Genomic DNA, 22,706 nt, shown 5'->3' on the forward strand with positions numbered 1-22,706 from the left:
TCGGTGCGCAGCTGCGTAAATCGCTTCCGGGGCGGGCCAGAGGAAGTGAGGGCAGTTGAGGCTGGGCGGCCCGCTGTAGTAGGAGGGGCCGTGAGGTGAGTGAGTCCCGGAGCCCGAGGCTGAGGTGAGACTAGGTCTGAGTGCAACCTGGGAGGAGGGCGTAAGCTTTCCTGGTCGTCCGTCGGCGCAGCTTAGTGCCAGGCGCTGTGCAGAGCCCGCGGCTCCTGTTCCCGCGCCACTTCTCGCGGGAGCCGGTGTTCGCCTCATTTGGCCGGAGGGGAAACTGAGTCCCCAAGGGGTAGTTGCTCGCCGGAGTCACCCAGTTTCGGTGGCCGAGCTACACTGGAGGCTTCTCGTTTCGGCCGCGCACCTCAGTGAGCCGGGTAGCCTCTGCCGTGTCTCCCCCTCCTTCTGGGGCCCGGCGCCGGGCCTGTGTGTCCAAGCACCGCCTGGGCCAGCAGCGAGAACTTGGCCGACCTTGCCCCTGTCGGGTCGAGCTGTTGCAGGGGAGGGGAGACGTATCCCAGGCAAGGTCCCCGCAGCGGTTCCCTCGGCGCAGCTGTCCGTTCTGCAAAGTTCCACTGAGCTCGGCGGCCTCCGTGGGCCGCCTGGGACCCAGGGGCGATGAGACCCGGCCCTGTCCTGGAGGAGCTCCCGGTCCCCTGCGGGAGACCGTGCATAAACATGACAACGGCCTCTCGAGGGGCCATGGGAGTGCAGAGGTGGTAAGAACCAACTAGCGTTGCCAGCGATCTGGGGCAAGATTCTTCTAGCCAGTGACAAGGGGTGGGGGCGGAGTGGGTATGAAGGCTAAGTCAGTGCTCTCGTCCATTTATTCCTTAATTGGACAAATACTTAAGAGCTTTCTGTGTGCCGGGCAGGCACTGTGCTGTGCCTAAGAGAAGTCCCTGCCCTTCGGACAAAGGGCACAGTACAGATACCTAATTACTATTCGGAGAGGATTCTGGAAGAAATGCAGGGTGCTGTGGGGTGAACAGTGAAGAACCTGACTCTGTCAGGGAAGGGGGGGTTGTTGCTTGAGCTGAGCTCCGAAGAGTGATTAAGAATGAGCTTGGGGAAGGTGGTGCTGTTGTTTCGAGCAGAGAAAATAGTGTGGCCAAGGTCTCCGAGGTGGTATTGGGGGTACTAGATGAAGGCCAATGTGACTAAAGGGCAAGGAGAACGCAGGTGTGGCCCTGAAGTGTGTGTGGGGGGCGAGGGGGCTAACTGTAGGCCTTGTTGGCTGTGGTAAGTTTGGTCCACTGAGGTTGGGCCTGGTTGTGGAGGGCCTGCAGACCATGCTGAGGAGTCTAGATTTTATCCTGTTGGCTCTAACAAGCCTGTAGGGGTTTTAAACGAAACAATATGACTAGCAATGTGTTGTAGAAAGATCCTGTGGCTGTTGTGAGTTAGTCCCAACTGAGTCTTTGGAGGTAAGTTTGAAGAGGACGTAGCTGCTATGACTAAAGAGAAACAGGGAAGCACTGTTATATGGAATTTGTGGCAGGCACTGACATTCAGCACAGAACCTGGCACACAGAGTTCTGACTTAGTTCTGACTTTGCTAAAAGGCTTGAACTGTGCTGAGAAGTTGAGCCCTTGCAGAAGGCAGCAGGATCTGGACCAGACTTGAAGTGCTTTCTGCTGGCGTGACCACTGAATGACCTTAAATAAGTTCCTTCCTCTCTCTAGCCTCCTTTCCAAGTGTGAGTGATAACATCCTTCTTTCCAGCTTCCTTTCCCCTTAAAGTGAGTGGTAATTCCTCTCCCAGAAGTGAAAAACTCTACAAGGGAGGTTTTCAAGAAAGAGCTGCTTTGGTAGTCCAGTTCATCCCCTGTTCGGAGCCTGCTCTTGGCTCCTGAGTTACTTCTCACCTGGTCATTCCCAGCTCTCATGACTTGACCCCCAGTTAATCTTTACACCTGATCATACTCGGCTCCTCTTCATATATCTCTCACCTTCCTGTCCTGGACCTGTGCTATTGTTGCTGCTGTTCTTTCCTTCCTACCCACTCTGAACTCAACACAGGGTCTTGGGGCTAAACTCACCTCGCCACCTGCCTAGTGTGTCTTTCTTACGCAGTGATATTCAGCCTTGGCTAGAGTTTTGTATTCAGGTGCTATCTCTCTTCTAGAATGTGAGTTCCTTGAGAGCATGGCGTGTCTTACTCCTCCGTAGGCCCTACAGTGCTTAGCACGGTGTGGGTAGTGTAGTGTTTGATGAACAAGGGAATGAGCGCGCTCATTGATTGTATCTGCTCACCATGCAAGGGCAGCTATGAAGAATCCTGTCAGGAGTAACTCTATCCATCTGTCACATTTTAACAGTTTATTGAGCACTTTAAAATTACTTATTTCACCATCGATCCTTAAGGTAGCCAAGAGTGACATCTGTTTTTGTCCTCCTTTTACAGGTAGAGAAACCAACATTTGAATAGGTTAAGTGACTTACCTGTAACTACAAAGCCAGTAGGTGGCTGAGCTAAGATAAAAAAAATTAGACTCTTTTCCCTGTAGCCTAGTGGACTGAGATTGGCTAGAGCTCGCTGTTCATTTTCCTGTTGTCTGTTTTACCTCTCCCCCTGTAGGCGCCCAACAGCACTAGGCTGGCTGGCACATGCTAGGCTTTTACCTCTCATCTTCCAAGAATGAATGCTGGGCCTGGGTGGTACCTACATTTTGGCTTTCCCATTAGTTTTTTTTTTTTTAACTACCAAAGGGTTTTATTTCATCTCTAGGAGTTTTGCCTCAGGAAACCACAGGCCCAGGAGGGCTCCCAGGGTTGTCCAAGCTCACGCAACAAGTCTGGAACGGAACCTTTCAGGGTCTGGATTTGGAAAAACCATTATTGGGTGAGGACAGCCTCTGGGGCTGGTTTTCTCTCCTTATGAAATGTCAGAGAAACCTTGGTGTTAGTCATGGCTCTGCAGGGCATGGTTTTGTGGGGCTTGTGTCGTGGCCAGTTGGCCAATGAGTCCCCATTGTCAGGGTTGTTTCACAGGAAGGGAACTCTGGTGTTAAGATGGCCTGATATGAAGGAATCACGCCTCCCACCTCCCCGAGCCGCCCTGTGGCTGCCTTGTCCCTAGAGTGCGGAAGCCAGTTGGAACATCGGGAATGGAAGCCAGTGTGGTAAGGGGCACTCCCAGGGCAGCAGTGTGGCGGGAAAGGCTCAGCACAGGGCTTGCTGACGTTCTTGAGACTCTAGTTAATCCTTCCTTTCCCCTGGAAGCCTGGGACTGGTGGGAGGCCACCCTTTCACCCGCTCTTCTTAGGCAGAACGAGCTATGGTTGGGGGCAGTCAGTGTGTTTCTGCCTTTCTTTGCAGAAGGGAGGGAGGGAAGCCTGGGTGATCCTTAGACCCAGTTAATTTCTCAGTTCTTTATTGGACCCTCCCAACATTGACTGTGCTCTGGCGGCATCAGGTGTCCCCTTAGGTGGCTTGCCAAAGTGAAAGCTAACAACTGGGAAACCCGCCCTCACTTATAGTTGAGACTTGAGTTACCCCTACACACACACACACACGGTACATGTCTCTGCGACTGAAGAATTCAATCTCCCTAGTAGAGGGAAGTGGAAGAGGATGGGGACAGTACTTGGACTCATCTCTGAGGTTGTGGCTGTCCCTCTCTCTGCTCTAGACCATCCCAATTTGGCAAAACAAGCCACATGGAGCTGCTCGCAGTGTAGTGAGAAGAATCGGGACCAACCTGCCCCTGAAGCCGTGTCCCCGGGCTTCCTTTGAGGTGAGTGTACTAGAAGGGCAGGAAGAATAGAAGCTCAGAGAATATGGAAGGCGAATACTGTGCCCCGGTACCTGGCATTTCCAAGGAAGCTCGCTTTCCTGGTCACTTTTTCATTTTGTCAAAAAATACTTATTAAGTGCTTATAATGGATTCTGGTCACTGTGCCTTCCTGATTGCATACAAACCTGTGACCACAACAGTCAGACTTCCAATTTGCTCATAAACTAATAATCTTACATCTTTAACGCTTCTGCTAAGTAACTGATTTCATCAGGCTCTAGCAATCTGGTTTATCAGAGCAAGCCAAAGGCCCTTGCTGAACCACATCTCCTGACCGCCAGGTCTGTGCTGAGGTATTTGCCTACAATCCTAGCAGGTACCCATATGAGACAGTAATATGTGTGACTCTGTGTTAAACTCTGCTGTTCTTTATCAGCCCTAAGACTTGGCCACTGAGTCACCTATTTTTAGTTTCCCTGAGGCCATTATTCCCCACTCCTTTACTGGGCTACTTCAGTCTTACCTGTGTGTTAGAGGGCCTTTAGCACCCACTCTGCAGCAGAGATTCTTGCCTGGCCCTCGTCTCTGAGACCCCCTTCTGCATTAGAAAGCTAAGTAGCATTTATTAGTCCCAAGTGCCTCCAAGAACTAATGGTTAAGCACCAGCTTCAGGCTACATACTTAAGGTATATGCATCTGGGGAGTTGAGGCACAAATGAAAAACTTAAGCTTTCCTGTGAGACCCAGGTTCCCTATCTAAAAGTGAGAGCCATCAACTCCTGATCCACCTACCAATTTGTAGCCCAGGCATCTGAATCTGACTTATATGTATCAGTGGATTTTTGAAAAATTATCCGTATTTCTGTTGTAAATTAATTACCTTAAATATTATTTAAGGGAATCTTGCTGGTTTATTTTGTTTTAAAGTTACCTATATAAATATTAAATTATGGAAAATAAAAAGAAAAACAAATTGCTTATAATCACATAGTCATGACACAGTAACTATTGATTTTTGGTGTTCTTTTCCATCTTTTTCGACATGCATGTTTTTTGCTTTTTGTAATCATACTCAACACATGATTGAATTTTCCTAATTTTTCATTTAACATGGTGTCACTCAGCCTCTCTATTCCCTGATTACTGATCATTTGGGCTGAGGGGCTATTTTAAAGATTCTAAATCATTTTGTATAATTAATCGTCTCTTTTGTTAAATCTAAATAGTCAGCTTATCAAGTTTGCTTAAAACAATGTTGCTGTTAACAGTGTGCGTCCCAGTTAGCTACAGAGGTGCTGCAAAGAGCTAGCCAGAGGAAACTTCCTGTTGATGTAACAGGTTATTGATGTCCTTGCACTTGTATTCTCACAACCAGAGGGCAGGACACTTAGACAGTAGCCATGTCTGTTAAAAGGTAACTGGCCAGTCCCACTGAAGACCCCTTTGCTCTAGCCAGGGGTCAGCATTCTTTAAAAGGCCAGACAGTAAATATTTTAGGCTGTGGGCTATAACCATCCCTACTCTTGCAATTATAGCTTAATAGCCACCACAGACAATACATAAACAAATAGGTGTGACTGTTTTTCCAGTAAAACAGGTCCCATCCCTCCTCTAGGCCACCTTGTTTGACTTGGAGGTTATAATAGCCTCAGAACTAGTCTGTTCGCCTTCCTATCCATGTTCCACACAGCAGCAGAGTAACCTTTTAAAACCTAAAATCTGATCATTACCTAGTCTTTTAGGGGCTCATTATCAGTCTTAGAATCAAAGCTCCTAATTCACTTTCCAACCTCTTGCAGCCCCTCACCCCATCCTGTTCAAGCCATGCTGAACTATTTGTAACCCCACAAACCTCTTGCTTCTGGCCTCTTATTTAAGCTATTTCCAGGAACCTTCTTCTCCCTCCTTAGAAAGCCCTCCTGACACCCAGGGCTAGATTAGGTGCCCCCCTACGTATTTTGCCCAATCTGATTGTCTCATCATGTCAGTGTTTGTCGATGAATCTTGCTTCCCTGCAGACCCTGCCTAACATCTCTGACCTGTGTCTGAGGGATGCGCCTCCAGTCCCTACTCTGGCTGACATCGCCTGGATCGCTGCAGATGAAGAGGAGACATATGCCCGGGTCAGGTAACTGAAGCAGTAAACAGTCTGCTGGGGAGCTTCTTCCCAGATATGGTGGCAGGTAGCAGGGAGAGTGCTTGTGAGAGGGAGCTTCTTCCCAGATGTGGTGGCAAGTAGCAGGGAGAGTGCTTGTGAGAGGCTGAGGACAAATAGGAATGAGGTAGGTGGGCTCAGAGTAGAAGCCGAACCTGGTCGTGTTACTTTGTTAGGTGTGAGTGAAGTTTTAGGAGGGGTGCAGTGGCCATCTCTCTCTGATATACCTCTTTCCCTGGTCCAGGAGCGATACGCGCCCTCTGAGGCACACCTGGAAGCCCAGCCCTCTGATTGTCATGCAGCGCAATGCCTCAGTGCCCAACCTGCGTGGGTCCGAGGAGAGGCTCCTGGCCTTGAAGAAGCCAGCCCTGCCAGCCCTAAGCCGTACCACAGAGCTGCAGGATGAGCTGAGCCACCTGCGCAGCCAGATTGCTAAGATAGTGGCAGCTGATGCAGGTAGGAGCCCGAGTCATGGCCAGAATAGAGCAGGCTATTCGTTTTACCTTGACTTTTGGACAGGATAGGGGTAAGGAAAGTGATAGTTCCTGGTTCAGGGGCACTTGGGCCCAAGGCTGTTGTTGCTCTGAGGCCTGGCTAGCCTATAGTACTTGGATGGTTTCTGTCAGCCATTTTGAGCTGATTGGCTTGGTTAGGAACAAAATCTTCATTTAACCTGTGACCCCAAGCAGATTTCCTCCCTTGGCCACAAAACCAACACCCTCTGCCAACTGTCTTACCCTGAAAAACCTGATCCCATCTGATCTCGGAAGCTAAGCAGGGTGGGTCTGGTTAGTACTTGGATGGGAGACCACCTAGAAAGACCAAGTGCTGTAGGCATAAAAAAAAAAAAAAAGGATTGTAAGCTGACAAGGTCCTTGTATCTGTGAGGTCAACCACAGGGTTTTGCCTTTAAAAAAAAAAAAAAAAAAGATGTCTTCCGTGAGCCCTCAGTGGCTTTCCTTTTCAATATGAGAAATAATCATCCCCTTTAAGCACCTGTCTTCCTTTTCCTGTCTACCAGAGAGCACCTCTCCATCCCTCCAGCTTTCTGTCTGCAGTTAAGGCAGAACCACTGGAAATGGATGGGAGTCTGCCTTCACTAGTGGCATAAAATACCAACAGGTGGATCTCTCCCAAGAAGCTCAGGGTTTATTTATCCTCATATTCCTCCTATCATTTTTTTGCTCCTAGTTGACGCAGAGTCATAGCTCCTAACCCTTATCAGTTGGTGGAACACAAAAATTATGGTATTCTCTGTGAAATCTTTATGTATTTAATTCCCTCATATGGCTGGTTTATAGAGGAATTATACTTGAATTTTCAATTTATATTTATTGCATATCTTTTTTGTCATCTAAGAGATAAGCTAAAGTAGTTTATGAAAAATCAGAGTGTTTTAGAAACTTAAGAAATTGAGGAAATTCCATTAAAATTTGGGAAACTAGTAGGGCCGTCACCATTCTATTTTTGCTATAGAATGCTTCTTCCGGTCACAGGTAGCGTTCAAAACAGGGTAGTTAGAAGCACTGGCCCAGTTAGAGGAAAGGACAAATTCCAGCCTCAGTTCTGTCATTGTTGCAGTCTAAACAAGGCTGTTACTCCATAGCTCAAAGCAGAATGAGAGCTTTTAGGAGCCAAAGCCTTTGTGGGGTAGGTTTTTCTGCTCTCCTGGAACACTAGAAGAACCCAGTGCTTCTATATTTTCTTGAAATCCTGAGAGGAAAGGGTAGTCTACTGGCTTTACAGATACTGTGCGAGGCTTGCTCATGGTGTCATGGTGTCAGCCCAAGAAATGAATGTTTGGTAGGCAGTGCTTATGAGGAGGTATTACTGCTGTATTCTATTCTAGCCCCAATGTCCATCCATGCTTATTGTTTTCTCTTTCAGCTTCGGCTTCATTAACGCCAGATTTCTTATCTCCAGGAAGTTCAAATGTCTCTTCTCCCTTACCTTGTTTTGGATCCTCATTCCACTCTACAACTTCCTTTGTCATTAGTGACATCACCGAGGAGACCGAGGTAGAGGTCCCTGAGCTTCCATCAGTTCCCCTGCTTTGTTCTGCCAGCCCTGAATGTTGCAAACCAGAACACAAAGCTACCTGCAGCTCGTCTGAAGAGGACGACTGTGTCTCTCTGTCCAAGGCGAGCAGCTTTGCAGATATGATGGGGATTCTGAAAGACTTTCACCGCATGAAACAGAGCCAAGATCTGTAAGTATTTGATAAGGAGCTCTGGTGATATTTACTGTTTCAGTCGCCTGTAACTAATGATACAATAGATGGTACCGTACATATAAAGTCCTCAGTAGTAGCCGTGTATTACTTTGTTAACAAAGTTTCCTACCTGTTTGCTAATGCCTGGGGCTCCAGTTTGAGGGAAGAGCAACACTTTACATTTGGTTGGGTTGATTTAATCCAACCAAATGTTAGACTGGTAGGAATTTTACAAGAAGGTTCATCTATCTAATCCCACTTCTGTCCCCTAGGGGGCTTCACCACTTCACTTCTCATAGTGCTAGTAAGTGTTCATGTGCCCCACCCTTCAGAGTTGGGTTGCATAATAATTTAGTATCTCAAACTGGTACTTTTTTGGTGGAAGGAGAGTTTCATAAAGTTGGGAGTTTCTCCTTTAAAATACAGTGGTCCATTATACAAACCAACCCTGCAATTTCAGAGATTTGAGACAAGGCTTTTTAGGCTCATAGGAAGTTCTTAAACCTTGCTGCCCATCTGAATTGCTCAAATTTGTTAAAATTCCACCTTAAACTTTGTAAAGCTGAACCCCCAAGGAGTGGAGCTCTAGGTGTTTCCGATGGGAGTGTGAGGGAATTTGGGAAAAACCTACCTTGAGAAACTCATCTAGCAGAGAAGCCCTAGAGCTCCAGCTGGAGGGATGACCCCCCCACTTGCAGTGTTCCTCTAAGTGTGGTCTGAGCTCCTGCACGGGACACACCAGAGGAGCTTGTTTGCAGGTTCCTGGGCATTGAAGCATTTGTTTAGTGACATCCATATCCCAAAGGCCAGAGGCCAGGGTATTCAGATTTCTGTTAATAAAGAGTAAAAGCTCTTATGCGAGGTGAAAGCTCTCTCCTGAGTTGATGAAGTTGCTGTTGAAGGGAAGGTTACTCACTCACCATGTCCAATGGTCCCTTGTGCCCTTGTGGCTCCTGCCCCATTTCCCTTTGAAAGCCAGACAAAGCTAAGTGACTCCTCTGTCACCGCTTCCTGGTAGCCCTTCCTTTAGGGAAGTCACTTTCACCTTCTCTTGTCCTAGCCAGGCTGATCTTGGTCATTCCCACAGTTCTTTGCTGTTTTGTGGCTGCCTTGAGTCTTTTTCTTCTGGTGTTTTATAGCTTGACTCTCAAACTTTCTTTTACTTGCCTCTTGCACCATGTTAGATCCAAGTTCCTCCTCCCGCTTGTGTCCTGGGATCTTTTGTCCCTCGTTAATAGGAGCTGGGAAAGTAGCCCCATCACTAAAGGTTCAGAATGTGACAGATTGAAGGCAATTACTCTTGTTTCTGCTTTCAGGGTTCAATAATCAATCTTGATTATTGATAATAGACTAGTAAAACACTTTCATGAGGATGTATGTATATAAGTTTACTAGGATTTCAAGCAACTATTTTCCAAGTATCTAGGACACTTTATGATGTATCAAGTAATTTGAACCTACCCCAGGTTGAAGTTGGTTTTGTTCCCACAGGTCCCTTATGATGTGAATGTTTTAAATTCTAGATCTCTTATTTAAAAAAAAAAATCTCATGGTCCACCTTATGTGGAGACAGGATAGTAGGAAATCCTCAGCACACCTTTTCCTTGGAACTAATAAAGTTCAGAATAGCCAAGAGTCATTAGTCACTTCCCCTGCTGACCTAGGGAAATGCTACTAAGCATCAGAAGGTGGGAGTAGAAGCTTGGCCATCACAGGCCAACTCTAACTGGTTGATGGCCCTTTACTTTGCCCACATTTTATAGCCATCTCAGGAAACAGTAAAGCATTCTAGTTAAGCAATGAGGTCTGCAACCAGGTAGCTTGATTTTGGACTCTGGAGCCACCATGTAATGGCTGAGTGACTAGTAACTTTGGGCAAACTGTATAACGTTTCTGTGCAGGACTATAGTAGCACCTACCTCACATGATTGTTGTTAGGATTAAATGAGATCGTATTCAAAGACATGGAACACTACCCAGGTCAGAAGTACTCAGTAAATTATTAATTAAGCTATTATCGTATCTCCAGGAATCGGAGTTTATTGAAGGAAGAAGACCCTGCTGTCCTTATCTCTGAGGTCCTAAGAAGGAAGTTTGCTCTGAAGGATGAAGATATCAGTAGAAAAGGAAACTGATAGCACTCAGCTCTACAAACTCAGTCTCGTGCTCCTGAAAGTCTTTCAATAGCTGCCTTCCTCACCGCAGATGTTTCTGCCTTTCAATTAGAAAATTTTTGCAAGTCTTGCCGAAAGCTAGAGCTTGGACTAAAAGAAGAGCTGGATTATATGTTTTCCATACTTCAAACCTTAGCAGAAGATAAGCCTATTGTGAGCTGAGACGCTTGTACCAGGTGAATGTGTAGGTTAGAAAGTTTCAGTCTATAAGGTGACCTAGAAGTTTCTGGGTTTTCCTTGCCCATGTGAAAATAGGTCCTGAATGACTTACTTCACTGCATTAGACCCCATAACTGGTCTCACTGGACTCTTTGTGCCCAGCTATCACTCTCAGCAGAGCTGAGGGGGCTATAAATGTTTATGTACATGTTCACAGGGGAGGAAAAACATTTTATGCTGCTTTACCATGAACTAACACCAATGCCCAGCAATCACCCTCTCCCCTGTCCAACACCTAGATGTAGAGGTGGGGCCTTTGGACCAGCTGACATTTGGGCTCTTGCTGGGAGGCCTGGGCTGTTTTTTTCTTAAATATATTTTGTAATACTGTACAACCAAATCTACCCTCCAAGGCCCTGAAGCCTCATTAGTTCCAATGATTAAAACTTTCTCTTCCTTGGACTTTCATTTAAGCCCAGCAGGAAAGAGAAATGGGGAGGGGAAAGAGAATACCTTCTTTCTTCCAGGCCCTTGGCTGCTCCTTTGCATTGGGCCAAGGTTTGTACCAACCGCACCATGCATGACTCAGATGCCCTCAGGTCCCCTTCTTTATAGTATGTGTCCTGTGTGTGTTTGGATGGAAGCACTACCTGATATTAAAGGAAGGATTCGGAAAGATATTGTATTTGCTGTGTCCATCCCTGAGTTATAATCACCTGGTCTCCTCCATGGGTATAGGATTCCTGTTAATTTTACAGTATATGAACTTTAATTGACAGGCTCCTGTTTTCTCTCTTTCCTTATAAAGTCCTGCCTTTATAAAACTTCCCTAAGGATTTCTCTTCCTGTGGAAATTTTGTCCTAAACTCTTAAAGCAGTCCTATCTTATAACGTGTGGTTTAACGCCTAGGGGTTGTTTAAGCCTCTTAGGTACCACACCTACAACATGATAAACTGCTACCTGATGGATAACATCTTCAGCAGAACAGAGGTCAAATCAGACTCTTGTTCAGATTTGACTCATGGCAATCTGATAATGATATACTAAATAATACTAGCATATAATACTACAAAGTTACTTTTTCAAAAATAAAATTGGTACTGTTCTAATTACCATGAGAGCCAACTTTGTGAACAGTCATTTATTTGGACTGTTTTACAAAGGGAGTTCTCTCACATCTTCTGGTAGAAGAGTGATATAAGATTATATATAGCTCAGGCTCATTTAGGGAGAGATGTTTAAACAGCATATAACTTTAAAATGCTGTAAAGTTACCACAGAAATAAAATAAAACTGTCATCATTCTACCTTCTACCTATCTCTCTGTCCCCTGTACATCTGGGTCAGAGAGATTTGTCTTATCACTCAAAAAAGTGTCAGGAATAATGGTTCCAAGCTTAGGATGAATAAGTATGATTACAGCCAGAGATTAAAAGTATACACATCGATAGGAAGCAATGTCCCAGTCAGGCATTTGAAAGCGCACAGAGATGGCTTCATGCAGGCTGAGAAATGGGTTGTCTGGTGGAGGTATGAGTACGTGCCCTGGCTGCCTCAGTGCTCACCACAGACTCATACAGGGAATTTATCAGCCACCTCTTTCTTACGAAAAGGCAAATGCCAATTACACTGTTTCAAGTGTCACCACCTGCTTTATTTACACAGAGAAAATGCTCAATAATAACTGCTTCTTCCCATACCTCTCTCCTACCCAAACATATTACCCCTAACAACCCCTGCCCCAAGATATTTTCCTATGTCTGTCATTTCAAGGTACTTTTAGAACCAAACATTCAAAGACATTTAGACTTGGTGTCTGATAACTTGATTACCTTCAGAGTCCTGGGTAAAGAACAAATCAGGCTGCAGATTTAACTGAATAGGCCTATCCTGGTACTGAGCCCAAGGGCTGTCAGGAAACTGCCCTAAGCCTCGATTCCAGTTGTTGGCTACATCTTGGAAAGGAGCTCTAGGGTTGTGGGCAATGACCTGCTGGCCTTGAGAATCCTCGGTGAAAAGCTGACTCCAAGAGTCCCTGTCATTCTTCTCACTGTCCAAGGAAAACACAGGAACAGCACAAGAACTTTGTTTCACCGCTTCTGTGTTTTCTCCACTCCAGGAATCCCTGTGTGTTTGAAAGGGGGCAGAGGCCTGCCTATTTTCTTTGGCCAACAACTTTTCCAATTTAGTCTTAGCCGAGGGCTGATGGCCCTTGCCAAGTGGCTTACTGCGTCTCTCCATACCCTGACAATTCTTTTTCTTAGATCCATGAAGCCATTCCCTTTTCCAGGAAGAATCCTCTCTCTCTCTTTGGTCCAACAAGCACGAACTTTCCAAGTCTTGGGTGAAGGAACAAGCCAGTGAGTCTTGGCTCTCTTCAGCACAGACTAAGGTATCAGACTGGAACAAAGACAGCACAGTCAAGAATGGGGTTCCCATTCTGTGGTGTCCAGAAGCCTGGAGGGACTGAGGAGAAAGTCCAGCCTCCTGGATGTCTGCAGGGGTTGAAGTGGCTAAAGGGGGTGCCACGCAATCATCCTCCAAGACTTGGATCAGATGGTCTAGCTGGGTTGCATCTTTCTTAGACTCTCTGTTGGTCTGACTTTCTATATGAGATGAAATACTCCTCTGATCAGCACCATTTGTCTTTCCTAGTAAAACAGACATGAACAAATATTATTGTGCAGGAAAACTCTGCCCTAAGCAGGATTTAGCTGGCTCTTTCTGAAATCAATATCAGCTACTATCACTACCTAGTACAGGGGTCTTAGATTCTTCACATACCTTTGTGGCTGATATTCCTGCTGCTGATCTCTAGTGTCTCCTGAATGATCTTTCTAAAACACAGACCTTATATTCCCCTCCTCCGATACATGGATGTTTCCCATGACCTACCTAATAAAGTCAAATACGACATATAATCAGACCACAGCCTACTTTTCCAGCTGAGTTTTCATACGTGGAGTTTAACATAAGGCACATCAGTATTGCTTTTGTCTTTTATTTAATGTGCTTTCTGCTAAATAGTGATCCTCACCGAATACTACTCCTGGATATTATCCTTTGAGAAACATGCTCAACACTATTCTTGTAGGCCTCGAAGATCACATTAACCATCCAACTCTGAGAAACCTTCTGGGGACAGTATGAAGAATGTTAAGTTCCCACACTCCTCAAACATTTCACAGTAAAGAGAGTAAAGACACGATTAGATGCTAAGTCAACCAGTAAGAAAGACAATAATAAACAACTAGTGTCCAGCCTATCCATTTAATCAGGCATGGAATGGACCCTGTTCTGCCTTAAGGACAAATGCCATGGAATCTCCCCACACCCAAGTTACACTAAGATCTAATTACAAAGCTGAATTACTGATTTCTTCTTCTCTAAGAATTATACCGCGAAAACTGTTTTGTGAAAGAGTTCTCAATTTTACCTAAGAATTCAATATAGACTATAGAATAGACCAAAATTTTGAAATATACTATAGAACAGTGGTCCCCATTCTTTTTGGCACCAAGGATTGTTTTCATGGAAGACAATTTTTCCACGGACCGAGGAGAAGGATGGTTTTGTGATGGTTCAAGCGCATTACGTTTATTGGTGCACTTTCATTTCTATTATTATTATACTGTAATATATAATGAAATAATTATGCAACTCATCATAACACAGAATCAGTGGGAGCCCTGAGCTTGTTTTCCTGCAACTAGATAGTCCCAATCTGGGGGTGATGGGAGACAGTGACAACCAAAGTTGTTATGTCCAGTCTACTCCATAATCTCGTTTTGGTTGCTGTCACTGCAGAAAACCCCGCTTCACAAAGATAGGATGCTGGAAATAGAAGCAGACTTTTCAGTGCTTTTGTGGTCATCTCAGGATAATTGCCTTGACTTTAATCCAGGACATATGGAGATCTGAAGTTGTTTCAAACATACTTTTAAGGCCACTGTCATTTTGCAGTCTCAAGCAGTTGATTCTCTTCTAGCACGGACAAAGTCGATTCACCTGGCTTATTCACAAATAGGTCATGGGTCCATTCCTTCCTTCCCAGTTTGGGGGTCTTTTATGGTTGGGAAGTCATGCTCAAACTTTTTCAAAAGCTGAGACAGATGATCGATCATGTACCAGCTGGGAGAAAAAAGGCCCTGGCTCAGTCTCTTTCAAAATCTCTACTAATGTTTGAAACATGTCAAAAATCCCAATGTTCACTTGTCACCCCCATAACTCGTTTGGCTTTGAATGTAGCCACTTTATCTGCCAACTTAAACACAGTTGTTGTTCTCCCCTGAAGTGACAGACTGAATTGGTTAAGCAGGCTGAATATGTCACAGAAGTAAGCAAGTTTTGTGACCCATTCTGTGTCACTGAAATGTGCTACAAGTGGTGACCATTTTTCTAAAATCTCTGGAGCACTTCTTGTAACAAAAACTCTGGCCAGTGATCTACCTTTAGAAAGCCATCTCACTTCTGTGTATGAGAAGATGTGTGTCCATCTCCTCACAGAGCTGTGTGAACAGACGTGAGTTAAAGGCGTGTACTTTAATGTGGCAATTTTAATAATATCCTGCAAAACGTTAAGTTGACAGTTTTTGGCTAGCCAGCATTTCTCTGGGTGACACAGTGCGTAGACTCACATTTCGGCTAGCCAGCATTTCTCTGGGTGACACAGTGCGTAGACTCACATTAAGGGTGACAGTTTTCGGCTAGCCAGCATTTCTCTGGGTGACACAGTGCGTAGACTCACATTCAGAGGCGACTTCTTTGACCCGAGTAGTGAAACCAGAAAGTCATCCAGTCATGGCAGCCGCTCCGTCCGTGTATATATCAACACAAAATGACCAATTCAGTTTTCCTGATATGTAATCAAAGACTTGAATAGTTCTGCAGCTGTGGTGTTGGTTGGCAACAAAAGTGCACATAACATGTCCACATGCACATCTTCCTGAAAAACAGATCGCACAGTCTACAGCCATGCCACCCTGAACGTGCCCGATCTCATCTGATCTCGGAAGCTAAGCAAGGTTGGGCCTGGATAGTATTTGGACAGAAGACCACTTAGGAATACCAGGTGCTATAGGCATTAAAAAATAAAAATAAAAATAAACAGATCACAAAGAAACAAGTACTGTTGCCTTATTGTCAACATCAGCAGACTCGTAAACCTGGACTGTGTACAACAGTGACTCATAAATCTTAACAACTGTGTCTCTATATCCTCTATTCCAACAATTCGTCTAGTTATGGTGCTAGTCGAAAGAGGAACACTTGCTACCTTTTGAACTGCAGCCTCTCCTAAAAGTTCACAATAAATGTCCTTAGCAGCAGGCAGGACCAACCCTTCACCAACAGCAAAGGGCTTCTTAGCTTTAGCAATGCAGTCAGCCACTGATGCTCTCAGTGCAGACATGTTTGATGAAGTGGTGGCCTTCAAAAATTGCTTCTGTTCTTTGTGTTCATGGTTTTTTTTTTCTTTTCAAAAACTCCAAAAGCATGTCTTTCAATGCAGGGTGCTTGGTCTCCATGTGACGAAGCAGTTCTGAAGGTTTCATGGCTTCGTTGGATGGCCAGTCCCCACATATCATGTGGGCTTGGAGAATGTGACTCACCTGTTGCAATGAATCCGTAATTTAAGTAGGACTCTTGGTATTTTATTTTAAATGCAGCTTTCTTTTTGTTGGCAGTCTTAGAGCCCGCTGCTGTCTCATCTTTGGGTCTTTCCCCTTTTCAAAGAAGTTCTCCAGTGACATTTGTGTTTTACTCATTTTGGCCAGGGTTAGCTTGTGGGTTCACCAAAACTGTGACTGACACAGGTGTGCAATGTGGGAAGAGGTGTAGGCGGAAGTGGTTAATAAAATAATGGGCGGGCCACATGCGGGCTAAAATAAGTGTCAGATTCTGACTTAAAGCCTGCCACCAGATACAGCTGTACATCAACTTACTTGCCACTCACTGATAGGGTTTTGATATGTCTGCAAACAATTGATTTATTACGGTCTCTGTGAAGTCAAACCTCCGCTAATGTTAATCTGTATTTGCAGCCACTCCCCAGCGCTAAAATCACGGCCTCAGCTCCACCTCAGATCATTTAAATTGTCATAAGGAGCGCACAACCGAGATTGCTCACTCGCCCGACACTCACTTCCTGCTATGCATCCCAGTTCCTAACAGGCCAGAGACCAGTACTGGTGCGTGGCCCAGGGTTTGGGGACCCGCAACAGAATATACTAGAATTTTGAAATTTAAAATGGAAAATGTTTTTGAGGAAAAAACCTGCCCTTGTGAGTTAAAGTAAAATGATGTTTAAGTTTTTTTGGAGGGTAGGGAGAATGTATTTTGAAGGTTTTTGCAAAACGATCTTGGGAAGTGCACCAAGAGTGAAGAACTCTCCTCCAATGCCCTCCAATTGTCAGGAACCCTGCTCTGTAAGCGCCAGCCTGCTCTGAGGCAGCTGGTCCCCTTAAGTGGGACATGATGAGACACGAACCAACTTTATGCCATCCTTTCTAAGAAAAAAGCATCGTTGACCCTTGACTGATTTGAGAAACTTCATACAGAAATATCAATTATCAATTAATCTTATACAGACCACTCATTGTAACCAATCCAAGACTTATACCTAATTAATGGCAGGTCAGCTCCCCTATGTATCCCCAACTCCCAAGTATACCTTTCCTTGCTGCTCCAGCAGGGAATACAAATATTTAATATTAAACTGAGCAAAACAGAACCAGAAAGGTATGTCTGTAAAAGCATGTATATATTGCTCTTCAAAAGGTGATTATGTTTTATAACCTCTTCTGATAGGTGAGCTTAATTTAAACAATGCCCTGGTGTCCCCACTTATAAATGTTCCAGCATGAATAAATGCACTCCTTTTTACTCCCTGAGTGCTCCCACACAGGTCACCATACCTGGCTGCAAGGTAAAGAAGGAAGTAATACTGGTCTGCCGAACGCATGCAGGTAGATTTCTTCTTTGAGTACAAGAGAACTTAGCCTTTCTCTCTCCAGGAAAGGGTGTTAGAATTTTGGTGCCTGACATCATTAAACGTGTCTGAAAATAAGGAGAAAAAGAATAAGAGACCCTATTAATATCAAAACAGCTGCCAGACAAGTTGGAAGTAGGCCTGAATCCTGAATCCAAATTCAGTAAGCACCAGTGACCCTCTGGGAACCACACAGGACCCCTTGGACTCCACTCAGACCTTTTTTTCTAGGTAGTTTTTAATATGCATTATCTTCTACCATTTCCTGCCATACTGATGGTATGTTTCTCTCAGGAATCATGTATTCCAACTATAGCCCAGTCTTTTTGCTTCCCCACGGAAATCAGTAAGGCTGACAAAACAAACAGGATTTGTTGAAGGGATTCTGGAGATGATGCTCTCTCCTTTAAAAATAATTAATGATTGAACATCAGCAGTAGTTGATGCATTTCCATAGTTTTCAAATAATCCCATAGTGGTTAAGAGCATGGTTCCTGAGTCATACAGCTTGGGTTCAAATCAATCCCAACTCTGCCACTGCCAGTTATTAACTGTGTGACCCTCTGCAAGTTGCTCAATCTGTGTCTCATTCTTATGTGAGAAATGGGACAATAACAGTACCTATCCCATAGGGCAGTTATGAGGATTAGGTGAATTAATTCACATAAAAGTCTTACACAGTTCCTGGCACATAGATAGCATTCAATAATAGCTGGCTATTATTAGGAGGAAGAGCAATGAAATAGCATTAGTCTTATTATTTCGTCTCAGGCCCCTCTATACTTTAGAGTATGAATTGGAAGAAAGGCCACAGAGGTTTTGAAAATATCAACTTTCATAACCTCATCCTTATTTAGTGTGATTTATTTTTGTTTCTCTTTGCTTGTTACAGAATGCCTGAGAATCAGAGAGACTAAAGTTATATTCAATTCAATTTGGCTGTGAAAGCCAAAGAAGAAATGGGATTTGTCAATATTCAAGCAGCGAGTTGGAAGTAGGCCTGAAACCTGAACCCAAATTATTCTAGCCGATAGTTGACTTCATTTTTACTTTTGGAAACTAAGATGTACTTAAATGGTTAAAAGAAGAAAGACATCCTAGATGTAAAGTTCATACTTTGACTTTTAGTACTAGTACAGAAGCTTCTCTTCCACCATACAAAAACTAGAAAACTAGATAAGATACATGAAATAACTGATTTTTGACAGTGGATAAGAGACAGTACAAGACTGTCATCCCTGAAAAGGATTTTTGAGAAGGAAACAAATGGATGAACCCTAGGACCACCTTAGCTTTCTGCTTGGAAGCACCTGTCAGACTGCAATGTATGGAGTACCCAGGCAGAGCACCACAAGTTGCTACTAAATTTAGGGAAGCTGAGGCAGCTGGTATTTGCAGCACAGGAAACTACATCCAGAAATTTACATAGAGATACCTTCAGTCTATTACTGAATACTAACCTACGCATGTGTTAGGTGACACCCCATGGGGCCGGACAGAGAAATGCCAAGAACTGCAAGCTCAACACCTAGAGCTCACACAGGGCTGGGATAGTTCTAATCAGAATAGAAGGACCTCTTAAATACCAGGGGCACTCAATAGATTTCTCAGGAGGAACACCCTTACCCTTAGAGCTAAACTAACTTTAGAGAAAGGCTATTCAAACCTGTCTTAACAAAGCTTAAATGCAAGCATTTAAAGTAGCAAGCTGATTAGCAAAGTAACTACCTACCCTAAACAAATTTCAGTATTCTTTAAAGACAACAAAATCCAGATATTCAACAATGTAGCACTCAAGATGCTAGCATGCAATCAAAAATTACTAGATATGTGAAGAAGCAGGAAAACATCCATAACTGGGGGTAAGGATGGAATGAATTAACAGAAACAGATCCAGAAATGTCAGGAATAACAGAATTAGAAGACAAAATCTTAAAACAGTTACTATAAATATGCTCGATAATTTAAAAAATATATGAAAATGAGAAATAGAAGATATAAAAAATTCACTAAATGAGTTAACAGCAGATTAAAGACTACAGAAGAAAATAACTGAACCTGAAGACACAGCAATGTTAACTATTCAAAATGAAGCAAAGAGAAAAACAAACTGAAAAAGAATAAACTGAGTTTTAATGACCTGTGGGGTATCAAGCACACATATAATTAGAGTTCCGTAAAACGACGTAGAAAAGTAAAGAAAATATATTTGAAGAAATTATGGCTAAAATTCTTCCAAATTTGAAGAAAACAACAACTATAATAGTCTTGTCAAAATGGCCAATACAACATCTCCCATTTCACATGCTCTTCTTATAATATGACCATGCCATTCCTCCCATCAAGTGGCAAGATCCATATTCCCTCACCTTGAACCTGGGAAGAACTTTGTCACTGCCTGACCAATAAAGTAGGATAGAAGTAACACTACATGATTTCTAAAACTAGGTCATAAAAATGCCTTGCTCTCTTAAGATGCTCATTCTTGGAATCTACCCACCATGCTATGAGAAAGCCCAAGCAGGCACATGACTCCTTAAATTTTATGAAAGACTCATCATAGATATGTGAAATTGTGTGAGTTAGTATGCCAACAAGTATTTGAGCACCTATATGCTAAGTACAGAGAAAATAGTGATGAACAAAACAGAGTGATTCTGCCCTGGTACAGCTTACAGCTTAAGGGAAAAATCAGGCAAATTAATAATAGTTATTTAAATCACTACAAGTATGCTAAGTCCCATAAAGAAGACTTACAGAAAACTACAGATTATCAGATAGCAGGAGGACCTCAATTAGCAAAACATCTGGGAATAAGGCTTTTTACCAGGTTGTACATATTTAGTAGGAGCAGAATGTTTCCTTCTTTAGGTCAGAATGATGTCATGAGTGATCTCGCCCCAGTTATAGATCTTTCGGAAGACCCCTGGCTTCAAGAATCTACATTTATCTCAGTGGAATGTTAAGGCTCTGAGTAAGAACAGGTCATCTGGAAGTGAGAGGGGCCCAGGGACAAAGTCTTTCAGCAGATTATCCCTACTTCAAAATAAAGGCAACCCCAGTGTATATATTACACAGGGTAAGAAAGCCTGTCTGACAGGCATAGGGTTCCTACAGGATCAAACACCTAGGTGAGCCATAGCATAGATAGGAACAATTCTCACTCTATAAGAATGCCCTAAAGAACTTAACTTGAAGGAACACGTTCCTTCCAAACCAAATAATCTCCAGTCCTTTAGTATATCACATTCACGGTCCCATCAAGTTTTCTTCTTTCAGAGTGGTGGAAGGAAAATCTGACTTCCTCTAACTATGGAGCTCCTGCTGTTCGTGTTATCCCAAGGATCCCCTGTGACGTATTCCTACAGAGTGATGTTTTTTGTTTGTTTTGTTTTTGGCTGGAAATCATCACGAAAGTGTGACCCTTACTTATATTCCACCACTATCAAAGCAGATCTGGGGTCATATACTTCACCTCTCCGTCCATTAGGAAATGTTTTCATTCTTTCACATTTAAATTCAGTTTAGCTCTCATGCTTAATTTCATCTGATAATTTATCTATAAGCTTGTGTTAAAATTCTGCTTCCAAACCAATGTAATTCTTTTTTAATGATTTATATGGCCTTCAGAACAAGTCTAGTACACAACTTCCTTTATTCATAATGGTCGCTCTGGTATGAAATTTATGAAGTCTTAAATTTATAGTATGAAGTCTTACTTTCTACATCAATTGACACAGCTCTGAAATACACAAATGTATTTCATTGTTTCTGCCATGCTACCTTCTCCTTTATGCTACCCAGGGCTCATATTCATCTCTTCCCACTTCTAAGGGTCAGAAAGCACCATCACCATGTCGTCCCTTACTTCTTAGTCTCTCATAGCATGAATTTGATGACATTTTAGACAAAAACCTTTCCTGATCAGTCACTATCATTCATGCCTCACCAAGTCAGCCTGGAAGGATGATGCCACCTTACAAGAATGTCCTAAGTAAAACTGTTTAAGGAGTCTGACCTAGAAAAGCTTCCAAGATTCTTATCATTTCCAATATCAAACAGCTCTGTTGGATTAATAACAAGGTATTAATTCAAAACTTACTTTAAACTCTCCAAATCTGAAAAACAAACAACACACTGCCCTAGTTTAAGATTTCATAAACTCTTGCCTAGTCCTAGACTATTATAATAGTGCCTTAACTGGTCAGGCCCCCATTCGCTATCTGTTTCTATCAGTCCCACACCCAACATCTAGATTAATCTTCTTAAAGAACTGTGATCATATTGTTCTGCCAATAGTTTCTCTGTTACCTATAGCATAAAAGGTAAACTCAGACTGTACACACTGATATGATTCCAGTTTACGTTTTTCTCCATTACGAAAAACCCTTCATGCACCATGTAACATAATACTCAGCTAGATGCCAGTCCCTATTACGGCCTTCAACTTCTTCATTTCTGTGCCTCACATAGAAGGGCCTTTTTCACACCCAGCTCTGAATTGCTATGTATTCTTCAGCTTAGCTTCAAGATTTCCTGATTCCACAGCAAGATGCGATTGCCTCATCTTCTGAACTTGGCATTTATCACTTGGTACTTCAAGGCTTATCCTACAAAATCCTAGGATCAATATCTGATTCACTTATTTTTCTTTCCATCCTCCACACAACTAGCTTAATACACATAGTAGGTACTTAATTCAATAAATATTTTAAAAAGAAGGTGGATATACAGGTAGGATATATTCCTGTTTCTGTTTTGTATATACCTATTCATTACATTTTTAATACTGACAAAGCTGTCAGAAAACACTAAGGCTTTTCTAATACTGTGACCAAGGTGAGCTCCTGTCACTGTAACTAGTGTCACACATAAGTTCCGAAACAGACAGGATGAGAGAGTATATCCATTGAAACTGTGAAGGTTTTTCCTCTCAAAGTAATCTAACAAACTAACAAAGTAATCTAGAAAATTACTCCAAGAATCTTCTCTAGAACCACCTGATACTGGTTTTTCATATAAACCTAATGAAAACTCAGTAAGAAAAAAGCACTTTCTTCTAAGTATCACAACTCCTAAGTTGGAGACCTGATATGTCTACACCCACTAGCATTACTAGGTCTCATGAAAGACCTAGCTAATGAGATTTTTCACACTTAAAGGATGTCATGCATGTCAGAGGTCATTGTAGTACAATGTTTTAGTACATTTACCATGAGTTTTGCTTTAATATGGACTATTTATTGAAGATCTGTTTAAATCTCTGATTTT

The 22,706-nt window shown here is 43.2% G+C and overlaps 2 protein-coding genes and 1 pseudogene across 9 annotated transcripts in view; 2 read left to right on the top strand and 1 right to left on the bottom strand.

The window, feature by feature from the left end:
- Positions 1 to 11,131, top strand: MTFR1L (mitochondrial fission regulator 1 like). 8 transcript variants are annotated; one of them, XM_039854133.1, is made up of 9 exons: positions 110 to 124; positions 1,572 to 1,706; positions 2,739 to 2,852; positions 2,989 to 3,132; positions 3,642 to 3,746; positions 5,765 to 5,874; positions 6,146 to 6,357; positions 7,789 to 8,110; positions 10,143 to 11,131. In XM_039854133.1, exons 4-9 carry the CDS (start codon positions 3,118 to 3,120, stop codon positions 10,246 to 10,248), a joined length of 870 nt encoding a protein of 289 aa, XP_039710067.1. In that variant the 5' UTR covers positions 110 to 124; positions 1,572 to 1,706; positions 2,739 to 2,852; positions 2,989 to 3,117; the 3' UTR covers positions 10,249 to 11,131. The 8 variants fall into 8 exon arrangements, with proteins under 8 accessions (XP_039710065.1, XP_039710061.1, XP_039710068.1 ...); XM_039854129.1 differs by having other exon boundaries at positions 3,002 to 3,132; XM_039854130.1 differs by lacking the exon at positions 110 to 124 and adding an exon at positions 164 to 725 and having other exon boundaries at positions 3,002 to 3,132.
- Positions 7,219 to 22,706, bottom strand: part of AUNIP (aurora kinase A and ninein interacting protein) — a 23,255-nt gene continuing 7,767 nt past the window's right edge. Inside the window, exons 2-4 of the mRNA XM_039854140.1 lie at positions 17,362 to 17,503; positions 12,280 to 13,098; positions 7,219 to 10,377 (exon numbers count right to left, since the gene is read on the bottom strand). Coding sequence (XP_039710074.1) covers positions 10,310 to 10,377; positions 12,280 to 13,098; positions 17,362 to 17,503 — 1,029 coding nt within the window. The 3' untranslated portion in view covers positions 7,219 to 10,309. The remainder of the gene's footprint in view (positions 10,378 to 12,279; positions 13,099 to 17,361; positions 17,504 to 22,706) is intronic.
- On the top strand, positions 15,412 to 15,530 carry LOC120596371 (uncharacterized; annotated as a pseudogene).

The sequence above is a fragment of the Pteropus medius genome, unplaced genomic scaffold (assembly GCF_902729225.1).
Source record: "Pteropus medius unplaced genomic scaffold, Ma_sr-lr_union100, whole genome shotgun sequence".
Taxonomy (NCBI): Eukaryota; Metazoa; Chordata; class Mammalia; order Chiroptera; family Pteropodidae; genus Pteropus; species Pteropus medius.

What these genes read in the sequence shown, in the direction of transcription:
- MTFR1L (XM_039854131.1), top strand. An exon ending in GAGACATATGCCCGGGTCAG is followed by an intron (nt 5,875 to 6,145) that starts GTAACTGAAGCA and finishes TCCCTGGTCCAG; the next exon opens with GAGCGATACGCGCCCTCTGA. An exon ending in ATGAAACAGAGCCAAGATCT is followed by an intron (nt 8,111 to 10,142) that starts GTAAGTATTTGA and finishes TCGTATCTCCAG; the next exon opens with GAATCGGAGTTTATTGAAGG.